This window comes from Callorhinchus milii, unplaced genomic scaffold (assembly GCF_018977255.1).
Source record: "Callorhinchus milii isolate IMCB2004 unplaced genomic scaffold, IMCB_Cmil_1.0 Scaffold3, whole genome shotgun sequence".
Classification (NCBI taxonomy): domain Eukaryota; kingdom Metazoa; phylum Chordata; class Chondrichthyes; order Chimaeriformes; family Callorhinchidae; genus Callorhinchus; species Callorhinchus milii.
Window position 1 is genome coordinate 57917228 of NW_024704744.1, and position 13918 is coordinate 57931145.

The 13918-nt window shown below is 43.7% G+C and overlaps 1 protein-coding gene across 2 annotated transcripts in view; it reads left to right on the forward strand.

The window, feature by feature from the left end:
* The window catches only part of snx14 (sorting nexin 14), a 37970-nt gene extending 27694 nt beyond the window's left edge, over positions 1–10276 (forward strand). For both annotated transcript variants that reach the window (XM_007893856.2, XM_007893858.2), the window contains 9 exons: positions 659–770; positions 2773–2813; positions 3047–3166; positions 5712–5835; positions 7287–7451; positions 7696–7791; positions 8289–8380; positions 9037–9093; positions 10021–10276. In XM_007893856.2, coding sequence (XP_007892047.1) covers positions 659–770; positions 2773–2813; positions 3047–3166; positions 5712–5835; positions 7287–7451; positions 7696–7791; positions 8289–8380; positions 9037–9093; positions 10021–10053 — 840 coding nt within the window. In that variant the 3' untranslated portion in view covers positions 10054–10276. The remainder of the gene's footprint in view (positions 1–658; positions 771–2772; positions 2814–3046; positions 3167–5711; positions 5836–7286; positions 7452–7695; positions 7792–8288; positions 8381–9036; positions 9094–10020) is intronic.
* Positions 10277–13918: the final 3642 nt, after the last annotated feature.

The window sequence follows — 13918 nt, forward strand, 5'->3', positions numbered from 1 at the left end:
GTTTGTGGGACACTGCTGTGTGCAATTGGCTGCCGTGTTCGCCCACAAATATACAGTCAATTCACCTTACAGCATATTCTGTGAAGCGCTTTGAGACGTCTAGAAGACGTGAAAAGCACTATATCAAATGCAAGGATTATTATTATCAAATGTAAGGATTATTACTTATTATTAAGACTGAATTCAAAATGTTCCTAAATTCTGCATACTCTGAAATGCTAAGAAAATAGTGTGAATCTAGATCCATGTAGAATTTCCTTTCCAGAATAGTCCAGTTACAGAGGGAGTCATCAGTTAGGAAGTTATTGGCACAGCTTTTGAAAGCGGGGTTATCAAAACTTATTAATTAGGATGCTCTATCTTACTTAGATGTTCTCTTGAATGCATGGCTCTTTAGGAGCTTTTTTGTTCCCCAAAACAGGGTAACCCCACTTCTAATATTAGATAAATGTTATCTTTAGTTTTTTGTTTGAATGTATTCATTAGATTAATTAATATAAGAATAACCTATGGAGAAATACAATGTTATGGTAATGATTTGCTCAGTGGCACACTGTAAAGCATTTTCTCATTGTTCCATTTATTCTGTATTCTATTATATTCTGTTCAATTTCCTTGTAAGTGTTGTGTTGAAATTATACTGTTTGTGCTTAAATAGAATCTGTTGAAACACCCAGAACTAAGCAACAGCCAGCTTTTGGATGACTTTCTTTCCCTTGATGGCTCTGAATCACAGTTTCTTGACAAAATTTTGCCAGATGTAAATCTTGGTGAGTACAATGTGGTATGAGAGCATTCTTGCTCTGCTATTTGTGGAGTTACACACGTTTACTGCTTTAACTCTACTGCTGTGAATATTGTTAGGAGTAACGTTTTTAAAAAATCAGAATGAGAAAGAAAAGCAAGATGGTTATATATCTCCTATCATTTTGAACAAAATATAAGGTGTTGTTTACAGAGTTGAAACAGTCCCAAGGATAACAGTACAGTCCTGGTGCACTATGCTACTCAGGTTCAAAAGCAGAATCTATAAGGCAGGCCATATGAAGACAAAGGAGAGACCAAATACAAAGATGAACAATGAGTTACATTTAAAATAGGTGTTTAATCTCGGGAGCAGCATATTTATGCTGTCATTGCAGTGGCAAAGTTTGCGTAGCGGTGCAGTTGAGGAGCTTGTAGTTATGCTGCCTTGTTTGATTGCACCCTCTTTATTTTTTTTGGTGAGCGAGGTTGCCCAACTCTTGTCCCCAAGGCTGTTATAAAATAAATCCCAGTCTGCAAGCAGGGAGTTGACCCCCTTCTCAGTCAACTCAAACTCCTAATCTCCCAAAATTGGGCCCCTAGGACACCATGGGCCCAATACCACAATTCTCAATCTCATGAGCAAGTCAGTCAGTTGCATAGCCTCTCTGACTGGGTAGTCTGAGCCTCGTGACAAAGAATCAAGGCCGTCTGTATTTCAGATTCTTCATTGCTCCATTGGGGAGTGAATCAAACTCTGTGAGTCGGTGGATCCTGCAATTCCAATTCCAGACAACAGAGGGTTGAGGGCAAGGTATTCCTGAGTACAGCAATGCCCACCCTACTCCATGAATAGGAAATCATATAAGGCAGTGGCGATTCCTGATCTGAGCCTCACAGGGAGAGCGAGCTGTGAGCACCTACACAAGCCCGAGAACAAACTGATCAGAACAGATACTACATTTGATCTTAGTCAATCTGTTGTGGTTCAGGAGAGTATGCCTAAAGACTAATGCAAAGTATCACATAACTGCACACATGGGACTTTGAAATCATAGTTTAGACTAACTTCAAAGCAGTGCTGGGGAAAAAGTGCATTGTCCTTTGGATGAGATGTTAAACTGAGGTCTCCTCTGCCTATTCAGGTGGACCTTAAAGATCCCATAGCACTGTTCAAAAAGAGAAGGGACTTTCTTCCAGTGTCCTGGCCAAGAACTAATACTCCAGATAAAATTGCTTATACATTCCTTTGTTTATTGCTCTCCGTAGCCTACAAATGCAGTTACCATACTTTGCAGAAAATTTGTGAAGTGCTTTGAGGCATTCTTGATGTGCTATATCAAATGCAAGGATTATGCATGGATTATTACGTGTTTAAACAAAAAAGAGCCTTGCACCTTTTGAAATGTGAACAGTGCGAGACTTGGATTGCAAGTCTGGCTCTAATGAGATCTGTTCCATTCAGCTACATAGACTGTATGCCTATCAACCTGCCCGCTCCCTCTGTTCAGTGGGCTCTGGCCTGCTCCATGTCTCCCGCCTGACCTGCCCTTCCATTGGTGGCCGGGCTTTCATCCTCTCTGCCCCCACACTCTAGAACTCCATCCCACAGTCCCTTCACCTCGCTTCCTCCATTGCCTCCTTCAAGGCCGGTCTCAAGAGCCTCCTTCGATCGTGCCTTTGGTCGCCCTCCCACCTCTCTGCCTTTCCTCACCCCTACCCCACCCCTCCCCCATGCTTGAGTCCTGACCCCTAACTCTCCAGCGCCTTGGGACATCCTCCCGACATGAAAGGCGCTCTATAAATGTAATTTTGTTATTGTTGTTGCGTCGTCATTGCGTATTATAATAAATCCTGTGAAACACTTTAAGACACTTTGACAACGTGATGAAGCGCTATAACATGCAATAATTATTATTGGATTGACTTAAAGTCTGATAATTAAAAATGGAATAGAAATGAAACTTGTTTTATGGAATACTGAGGAATCCTGGATTTGTTTTGAACATACTATTGTATTTGTTACAGGTAAGATTATCAAGTCTGTCCCTGGAAAACTGATAAAAGAGGTATGTTACCCTACATGAGGGGCGCTAAATAAATGCAAGTAGTTGTTCATTTTATATTGAATAGATTAATTTGCAAAAACTATTACTGAAAAGGGAAGCAACAAACTAGATTTCGAAGAGTTATTGACCTCTTAATATTGTAAAAAAAATTAAACTGCTGTAATTATAGCATGCAGCATTTACTGATTCTTACATGTCACACTTGCAATGTGGTTCATGTTGATATTGTTTAGAAAGGCCAGCACCTGGAGCCATTCCTCATGTCGTTTATTAACTCCTGTGAATCTCCCAAGCCTAAACCCAGCAGGCCAGAACTGACCATCCTCAGCCCAACATCAGAAAACAACAAAAAGGTATTTTTTTTTGGCAACCAGACAATAAAGTACTTCAACTTGTAATTTCCATATTTAATAAACAATATGGTACCAATTAGCTTTATTCATATGACCCATACTTTTATGGTGGCTTCAGCAACACTATTATAAATAACAATCTTGGGGAGGAGGTAAGTGTGCCTTTTTTGCGACGCCAATGGGTCCAAATGGAAGTTTGGATATGAGTGATTGTTTGCGATTGACGTGACAGCCTGCCTTGTATGCAGGACTTGAGAGACCAGACCAGTCACTTGGAGTAAGGTTTCCCCCTAATCATCTTCTCTTAACTCTGTAAGTCAAATTTTAAATAAATAATTTTGAATTCCTGCACTTACCCCCAAGTTCCTGGCAGTGGCCCCAGTCATATTAGCTTCAAAACTCTTAAAGGCACCAACCGACAGTAGAAAGTTAGTGGTACTCCACAACCTTCAATTCCCTGGCTTCCCTGAAATCCAGGGCTTTTTCCAAACCCACCCGCTCCCCCTGGTACAACAGTCATCTCCACTCACTCAAAACACAAACCCGGACGCTCGAGTGCAGATGGCAGAAATCCGGCCTCATCACCACCAGCTGTGGCTCGAGCACCTCTGCACCTACCGAATCTCCTTTTCACAGGCCCAAACTGACTTTTACTCCAAAGTCATCCTGGAGACAAACAATAATCCAAAGACACTGTTTTCCACCGTCCATCACCTCCACCGTGCATCCCCTCAAGCCCTCTCTATCCTCATATCAAACATCAAGTGCAAAGAGGTCCTAGACCTCTTCACCTAAAAGATTGAAAAAATCAGCTTGGCTGTATCAGCCTCCCCACCCACCCCACCCCCCATGTCCCCTTCTACCCCACCCAGACCATTCACACTGCCTTCTCCCTCTGCCACTGCTCCTGCCCTCCTCACTCCTTACACTCCTTTGTCCCCATTTCTCTCTCCCTCTCAACCACAATCACCCGCATGAAGTTCTCCATCTTCTGCCTTGACCCCCTCCCCACAAAGCTGCTGGTTACTCAACTCCCCCTCCTCTCCCCCCTGCTGGCTGGCACGGTCAACAAGTCTCTCTCCTCAGGCTCTGTTCCATTTCCCTTGAAAACCACTGTTATCACACCCCTCCTCGATCCTTCTAACCTCTTACACTACTGTCCCATTTCCAACCTACCCTTTCTTGCTAAAGTCCTGGAACGCATTGTTGTAGGTCAACTTCGGTCACACCTCTCTCCTCGAGCCCCTAGAGTCTGGTTTTCACCATACCCACAGCACAGATACAGCGCTTTTCACTCCCCAATCCACCACCCAGCAACTCCGTTCGACTGGCACCAGCCTCCTGCTTTTCCCTTGCACCTTCCGCCCCACCATCAGAGGTTGCGCTTTCAGCTACTACATCCTGAAACTGTGAAACACGCTCCCTCTACCTTGCCCCCCCTCCTTTTTCAAGTTCCGCCTGAAAACCTTTCTCTTTGACCATGCTTACAGCCACTCTGCGCCCGCGCCCCCCCCACCCTTCTCCGGCTCGGAGTCAGGCTCCACCACTGTTAAGCGCTTTGAGTCACTGCCCTCAGTGGAGGGTGCTATATGCGTGCAAGTTGTTGTTGTATTTTTTTGAAATAATATGAAACATGAGCCTGCAATATAGGTGCAATAAATACATTTGTAATTATATTCTGTTGCCTTTGCATACATTCTCCTTGCTTATATTCTCCTGCCTTCACTAATTCTCTCATAGTTTAAGGTTTCAGTAGTTTGCGGAATTGAAATTCTATACACTATTCATTATAAGGGTATCATGCGTTTATAAGAACTATGCCATGTCATTTATGCCCTATTTATGCAACCCCTTTAAACAACATTAAAAATATTGTATTGGAGATTTGTGGAGTCCTGTAGCTCAGTGGTTAGAGCACTCGCTTTGCAAGTGAGACACCTGAGTTCAATTCCAGGCAGAGGGCAAAACCTTGGGCAAGTTTACTTACTCCACACAGAGCCTAATAGCAATCCCTCCAAAACAAAAACAATAATAAATTGGTCATTTTCAATCCACATCTGTTTGTGGGACACTGCTGTGCTCAATTGGCTGCTGCGTTTCGCCCACAAATATACAGTCAATTCACTTTACAGCATATTCTGTGAAGCGCTTTGAGACGTCTAAAAGACGTGAAAAGCACTATATCAAATGCAAGGATTATTATTATATTATTAAACCAGGAAGTGCCATTGTTTTATAGTACACCCAATTCACGAAAAATGTTCTTGACTCTGAGTCACACTTCTGGTTTCTTAATATTCCCAATGTTCAGTGAAGGTAGCAGCGCACTGTGCATCTAGGTCTTCAGGAAAGTGAATGGGAGCAGAAAATAGCTGTCCTCTTGCCTACTGTAAGTGATGTCAAATCCCTGTCACAGTTTTCAGATAGCAGTAGAAGTTACATAGTACCCAGTGTGTCACTGAACTAATATGAAATAACTTGTATGTTTCATTGTTGAAGGAAAGTTGCAGTTTTTTGATAGTGCTAATGGTTCATATTTTTTCAGCTCTTTAATGATTTGTTTAAAAACAATGCCAATCGCTCTGATAGCACAGAGAAGAAATATAACCAGAACTACTTCATAGAAATGATGGCCTTGGATGGAGTTTATGATTACCTCATGTATGTAGGTAAGTGAGTATTCAGATCAGGTTAAATAATTTAATCCACTTGTGGACACTCAAGAAATGATGCCTTTTGCAGGCAGCGATATTGCCGTGACTAGACTTGGACTGTTTGTACATGGAGTGCAGTTACAAATAGAAGTTTCTTGGATGTTATGTATGGAAGGGAATCTCAATTCACAGAATGTTAAAAACAGACACAGTTTAAAACCATCTACGAAACTGAGCTGTTGGATGACTTACTTTTCATTTTTTATGTAAGTTCTGGCCAGGCTCCACTGTGATTTAATTCTGTAGTGCTCAAACATTAGATTTTCTGATATGCAACAATCCTCAGAGATTTGTACAGTGGAATGTAGTGTTATTAAAATTGATGATGTTTCAAGGTGTAGATTAGATGATTTCCTTTCATTTTTTTTAAATGGGAGCTTCATGGCTGTAGATCAGTAAAAAAAAATTCACGAAGTATTTTTTAATGCTTCACACCAAAAATGTGTGCACTACAGAACCTTGAGCCACACAAAGGTTTTAAGTTCACTGGCAAATGGGACGTGTTATCTTAGATCTTCAGATAGAATGTCAGAAGCCTCATGCTGCTAATAATGTTATCAAGCTTAACTTAACACCGGCCTAACACCAATCTCCCCATCTCCACCATTCACAAGATCCAGCTCATTCAAAACTCGGCAGCCCGCATACTGACCCAGACCAAACTCCGTACCCATCTCAGCAGTTGTGGCCAGGCTCCACTGGCTCCCCATCACCAAATGGATTGACTTCAAGATCCTCACACTCGTGTTCAAATCCCTTCACTCCCTGGCACCTCCCTACCTCTCTGACCTCCTCACTCCCCAATCTACCACCTGGCGCCTCCGCTCGACTGGACCAGCCTCCTCATCCCTCGCACCCTCCGCCCCATCATCAGAGGTTGTGCTTTCAGCCACGACGCCCCCAAACTCTGGAACATTCTTCTTCAATCCCTCCGCCTTGCCCCCTCCCCTTTTTCAACTCCTGCCTGAAAACGTTCCTGTTCAACCGTGCTTACGGTCACCTCCCCCCTCCCCCTGGCTCTGAGTAAGGCTCCATCACTGTTGAGTGCTCTAAGACGCTACTCTGCGTGGAGAGGGCTATATAAGTGCAAGTTGTTATTGATGTCATTATTAAGAGTCAGCTTGGCTCAGTTGGTAGCTTTCTCACCTCCTTGTCATAAAATTATGAGTTCTCCTGGTATAAGTTAGTATAACAACAAAACAAAATTACATTTGTATAGGTTGTTTCACGTCGGGGGACATCCCAAGGTGCTGGACAGTCAGTGTTTCAGTTGATGACGAGTTGATGGTCTTCTTGAATAACATAATTTGAAGGTTATTACAAAAAAAACAAGTTGCAAGTACAGGAGGGAATCACATTATTAATCTTGTAGATTTGTTGCAATGAAATGGTTTGATTTTTTTTAGGCCGTGTTGTTTTCCACATACCAGACTGGTTGCATCACTTGTTAATGGGTGGAAGAATTCTCTTTAAAAACACACTTGAAGCCTATTCAGACTGGTATCTTCAGTATAAACTGGATCAGTTACTCCAAGAACATCGACTGGTTTCTCTTATTACTCTGCTGAGAGGTGAGTAACTTCAGTGGAGTTTGCTAAAATCGTTTGATAGTGATAGCTTTTTTAAAACAAAATCCTTTTTTGTAAAGGTCCTTTGGTGCTTTTGTTTTTCGATAATTCACTTTCGTCATGGATTTAGGAATGAAGTAATCACCTTTGTTTGATACGTCTGGACAGATATCTTAGACAAAAGCAATCACCAAGCACAGACAGGAAGGAACTGGTTACTCCTGAAATATTGTGTATTTTGTTCTAGACGCCGTCTTCTGTGAGAATACCGAGTCACGCTCAACTAGAGACAAGCAGAATCGAGCAAAGCAAACTTTTGATGAAATGATGAACTACATTCCAGGTGAGGAATGTACATTCCCTCTGCCTCCTCGTCCTCCTGGATCTCTCTGCTGTGTTCGATGTAGTCGACCACGCCATCCTCCTCCACCGCCTCTCCTCCTTCATTCAACTTTAGTGGGACTGCACTTGCATGGTTCGAGTCCTACTTAACCAACCAACACGTATATACTCCATGGGAGGTGAGGAGAAGGAGGGTGAGATGAGGGACTATCACTGCAGGAGGGTGATTGGGAGGACGTGCTCACCATTACTTCCAGTTGTTCTTTCTCTCCCTTCTTGTGGACCTGGTCTAAGCTTGGTGTGTGCTAACCAGAGAGGGGAATATTTCATGATTAAATTATCTAGATCCAGAAGAAAAGTTGACTGCTTATGTGTGCCTGACCTGAGATTCTAGATACGCCTGAATCTGCTGGTTTTAAATATATTTAACCCTTTGTAGCAATGAGTTTTCAGTGTTTCACATCCACAGTGTGACCAAATGTTTCATTTTCTTGGCAGATTTCATTGTGAAATGCATTGGAGAAGAGGCTAAGTATGAAGGGATCAGACTGCTGTTCGAAGGGTTGCAGCAACCAGTGCTGAATAAACAGGTACCTGCATGTGGATGGAACAATTTGCTATATTCTATCTTGTGCATTTCTATGGACACTAGAGGACATTGTTCTTCACAGGCTAACCCATTGTCTTAAAATTTAAGACAATTTAAAATTAAAATTAAATTAAAAAGATCATTGACTTAAAATTTAAAATTGCACAAAGCTGATTACTAGGAATTCCAGAAAACTGGCTTCTAAACTAAGACTGGATTTAAGCACAACCTTAAGTCACAGTCTTTAAGATTTTCAGTCCTTCATGCAGGACATTTTAATTTGTTGACTAATTTATTGCCTCATTATTCATCGTGCAGGGCATTTGTAGACTGTTTCCCTGAATTCACAATATAACATGGTTGATGGATCTTTAAGGCTCATACCTGGGGTATTATCTACCATCAGGAATTATCACCACACTTCCATTAAAGTCTTAAGGCTTGTTCTATAACATCAACATTGTTTCACAAAAACAGTAAATGTGGTACTACTACAGTAAATACTACTAAAACAGTTTTACTAAAGTTGCTTTTGGCAAGCAGTGTAGTACGATAGTTGAGCAGTTTTTAAGATGTTTCTGTGTTTCTAAGTTGGTAATTTATTTAGCTGATTATATATATATCATTTTTTATTTGCTTTTTTTGCTTTAATTTCAGCTGACTTATGTACTGATGGACATTGTACTTCAGGAACTTTTTCCTGAGTTAACAAAGGTAAGAGCAATGACCACCTACTAGAACTAGTATTGAAAAGTGAACAAATCAGATCCATGAACACTTATTACCGTTTGTGTGCTTCCCTGTCAATGTGTTCATACCTAGCTAGTGTTCATAAGGAAAAACTAGGAACATAGGAAAAGGCTATTTGGCCCATCAAGCCTATCCCACCACTTTTCAAGGTGTATACATAGGTGGCATGTATTGCCTAGGCTGATTATTCTCCCCAGGGCTCTACATTGAATTACCCACGTGTATTGATTAAATTGGATTTGCCTCAACTTGTACAGTTTGCCTGCAACTTGGAATTTGCATAAGTCATATTAAATGTTTTGGTACTGACTGATATATGACTTGCGTGAGTTTTATTGTCATACTCATAATTAAGCAGAACACTCCAGGGACTAACTGAGAACATTGGAGATATGAGAACAATGTGGCTATCGGGTCAACATGTAAAATACAATATATTAACCAGAAACTTTTCCCAACAAGAGTTAGACTGGCACCTAGTGCCAGCCCTTCTCGCTCTATCTCACGCCCTGGGGGAAAATTTGCTGCTGCTATTTATAATGCACACATCTGCAATTTAAGGTTTTCTCAAGTATTTCAGTGGCACATTACTTTGAGGAATTTGCTCCAGTGCAGAAAATGGGTGATTCAGTGTGAGAATTTGCAGTGCTGTATTACATAGGAATTAGGAGCCTCAAGCCTGCCCCGCCGTTCTATAAGATCATGGCTGATCTTCTATCCTAACTCCATCTGTCCGCTTTATCCCCATATCCCTTAATCACTCTGTTGTTTAGAAATATTGTGTTCACTTCCTCAGAAACATTATTGTGGGATGGGAATGTGATAATTCACTAAATTCTTTGGAATTTGTTGCGTTTCCTAATTACTATTCTCTGTATGTTATCGGTGCAGAAAGAGGCTGCAATTTTATCCACATGGAAGTGAAGAGTACTGGTACCCATCTCGATGTGGGAGATTCTATTTCAGAAGCTGGTGTGCAATTGACCTGTGCTGTATATATACTGCAAAAACATTTAATTATGTGTATAGAATATCAAAGAATGTTTTTAGTCAATTCTTGTGCTTTGTGAATGAGTACTTATGAATTTCTGAAAATGTACATGTGGCTACATTAATAAAGGAGGTGACATTCTGTCAGAAGCCCAAATCATCTTGTGACTGAATAGAGCGTAGATGGTGCCTCAGATCTGATGCTCATGATTGAGGTAAACAAAAATAAATTGTATCAGTATTCTATCTGTACTTGACCCTTTCACTTTCAAAACAATACTGTCCAAACCAAATCTTTGAATATCTTTAATGTTATCACTTCTGTGAACCAGTAAGTATATTTGGATTTCAAAATACAAGATAGTGTAGAAATAGAAACACACTGGAGTGGTTGAAACTATTTCTGCTGCACTGCAATTCAATGCCCTAATGCACAAATCTTTTATTTGTAATAAATAGCTCCTAAATAAATTTCAGCAGTTCAATAGTACTAGCTTCAAAGATCTGCCACAAGGGGGCACTCTCAGCATTGGTACAATGTACACTTGCTGAGCTCATGAACCACTGCTATTCGAATATCTTGGGGCATCTGTGTTCTGTGGAACATGAAGGTAAGAAATACCTCTGTTCAGATTGGGAATTGGATTGTGAAACTTGTGAGAATTAAACTTTTCTCACCTTCCTCACAATTAAAAGGTGAAGGTACACCTTTTAATTATACGGGATGGAAGGGTCTTGGCATACGCAACAGGCCATTGTTATACGAGCAAAAGAGGTGGGCAGCAATCACAACTTACACTTAGACAGCACTCTTCACGTCGGAAAGACGTCCCAGGGCGCTGGACAATCGGGTTTTGGATCCGAGCTGGGAGTTGGGGTCAGAAGGGGACAGGGGTGTTGGGAGGGTGATCGAAGGCACGGTCAAAGAGGAAGGTCTTCAGATGGGACTTGAAGGAGGCAAGAGAGAGGGTAAGGTGGAGGGATTGCGGGATAGAGTTCCAGAGTGTAGGAGCAGAGATGCTGAATGCCCAACCGCCAATCGTGGGATGGAAAGTCCAGGAGTCCTGAAGCAGCCTGGTGTCCGCCGAGCAGAGGGAGAGGACAGGCTGATATGGGTTATGAGGTTGGAGAGGTAGGGGGGGAGCAAGACCGTGGAAGGCATTGAAGGTAAGAACAAGTGTTTTGTACTTGTTTCTCTGAGGAATGGGAAGCCGGTGAGGCCAGGCAAGAACGGGAGTAATAGGTTCCTGGAGCCTGGTGCGGGAGAGGACACAAGCTGCAAAGTTCTGAATAATCTGCAGCTTGTGGAGGGAAGAGTTGGGAAATCCAGTGAACAGGCAGTTGGTGTAGTCAAGCCAGGATGTAATAAAAGTGTGGATCAGGGTCTTGGTGGCCTGTGGTGAGAGGTGGAGGTGGACAATGTTGCGGAGGTGTGGAAAGGCGGAACAACAACAACAAGATTCCATTTATTGAGCGCCTTTCACGTCGGGAGGACGTCCCGAGGCACTGTACAGTTGGGTCAGGACCCGAGCAAGGGGGAAATGGTCAGGGTGAGGGAAGGGAACGGGTCAGGAGTCCTCTGTCTTGCCAACATTGAGCTGGAGGGAGTTGGCTCTTGATGCCAGACAATTAGCCAGGACATCAATGGTCCTGGAGTCGAGGGTGGCGGCGGTGAGGTAGAGTTGTGTATCATCCACATACATGTGGAAATTGACCCCATGCCTGCAGTTAACATCACGGAGCGGGAGCATGTAGAGGAGGGGACCAAGGATAGAGCCCTGAGGAACGCTACATGTGACCGTGCAGGGGCTAGAAATGAAGCCTTTGGTGTCCATGAAGTGCAGATGGTGGGAAAGGTGGGATTGGAACCAGGCAAGAACAGAACCAGTGAGGTAGAGGTGAGAGGAGAGGCGGTGGAGAAGAATGAGTGGTCAACAGTATCGAAAGCAGCAGAGAGGTTGAGAAGGACGAGGAGACTGCCCTGGTCCCTGGTGGACAGAATATCATTTGTCACTTTGACCAAGGCTGGCTCTGTGCTGTGAGCAACAACAACTTGCACTTATATAGTGCCTTTCACGCAGGTTAGTGTCTCAGAGTGTTTAACAGTGGTGGAGCCTGACTCTGAGCCGGGGGGGGGGGGGGGAGATGGCCATAAGCACGGTTGAAGTGGAAGGTTTTCAGGGGAGACTTGAAAAAGGGGAGAGAGAAGGCGGGGGATTGAGGGGAAAGTGTTCCAGAGTTTCAGGGCATAGTAGCTGAAAGTGCAAACTCTGAATGTGGGGTGGAGGGTGCGAGCGACGAGCAGGAGGCTGGTGCCAGTCGAGCGGAGGCGCCAGGTGGTGGTGAGGAGGTCGGAGAGGTAGGGAGATGTCAGAGAGTGAATGGATTTAAACACAAGTGTGAGTGTCTTGAAGTCGATCCGGTCGGTGATCAGGAGCCAGTGGACCCTAGTCAGAAAACCTTCCCTTGACCCATCTCTGCTTTCCAACTACTGCCCCATTTCAAACCTTCCTTTTCTATCAAAGGTCATGGAACGTGTCATTGATTCGCCCTTTCCTCTCCCAGCATTCCCGCCATGAACCCTTCCAATCTGGGCTGTGATCAGCACGAAAACCCAGATTGGAGGGGTTCCTGGAGGGAATGCTGGAAGAGGAAAGAGCGAAGCTGAGAAGCGACCACTTGTTCCATGATCTTTGATAGAAAAGGAAGGTTTGAAATGGGGTGATAGTTGGAGAGCACAGATGGGTCAAGGGAAGGTTTTTTTTTTTGAAGGTAGGGGTGATGACGGCTGTCTTTAGGGGGGTGGGTACGGTGCCGGTGGACAGGGAGAGGATAACATGGTCTGTTTGTAGGGGGGTAAGGAGGTGGAGTGGGAGGTGAGAGGGGTAGAAATGGGGTCAAGGGACCAGGTGGTGGGTTTCATACGGGATATGATGGAGGTGAGAGAAGAGAGGGAGACAGGATCAAAGGTGTGGATGGCGGGATGGGGAGCTGGAAGGGGAGATTGGTACGGGGGTTGGGTGTGCCAGTAGAGGAGCTAGAGGTGGCAGAGCAGATCCCCTCGACTTTGGGTTCGAGGAAATTCATCATCTTCTTGCATTTGGTGTTGGAGGAGAGAATGGCAGAGGCATGGGAGGGAGGACAGAGGAGTTGATTTATGGTAGAAAAGAGGGTTCTGGGGTTGTCCTTAGCCTCCAAGATGATTTTGGAATAAAAGGATGACTTAGTTGAGATGAGGGCAGAGCGGTAGGTCTCAGGATTTGGATTTGTGCCAGATGCATTTGGCAGAGCACACCTGAGATTTGAGGGAGCGGAGGTGGCTGGTGTACCAGGGGGATTTGTGCGAGTAGGAGGTGGTGCAAGAGATGACAGGGGCAAGCGTGTCGAGGATGGCTGAGAGGGAATTGTTTAGAAAGGTGAGCAAGGAGGGTAGGTTATTGCAGGAGGAGGGCCAGAGGGGTAGGAGTTCAGATGCCTCCAGGGCAGCGGAGAGGGCATGGAGGGGAATTTTTCTCCAGGGGCAATAAGAGATGCCTGTAGGGTGAGTGGCAGGGAGGGGGATGGAGAAGTTAAGAGAGATTAAATGGTGTTCTGAAATGTCTTCGACAGTGATGATGACTACAGAGACGGTAAGGCCCTGGGTGGCCATGGATGTGAGTGGCAGAGTTGATGTGGAGGGAGAGGAAAGGTGCTATACAAATATAATTTTGTTATTGTGAGAGAGGAGGGAGAAGTCAACAGATGTGGAGCAAGAAGGGGTGAAGTGGAGGTTAAAATCGCTCAAGATGATGACGCATTT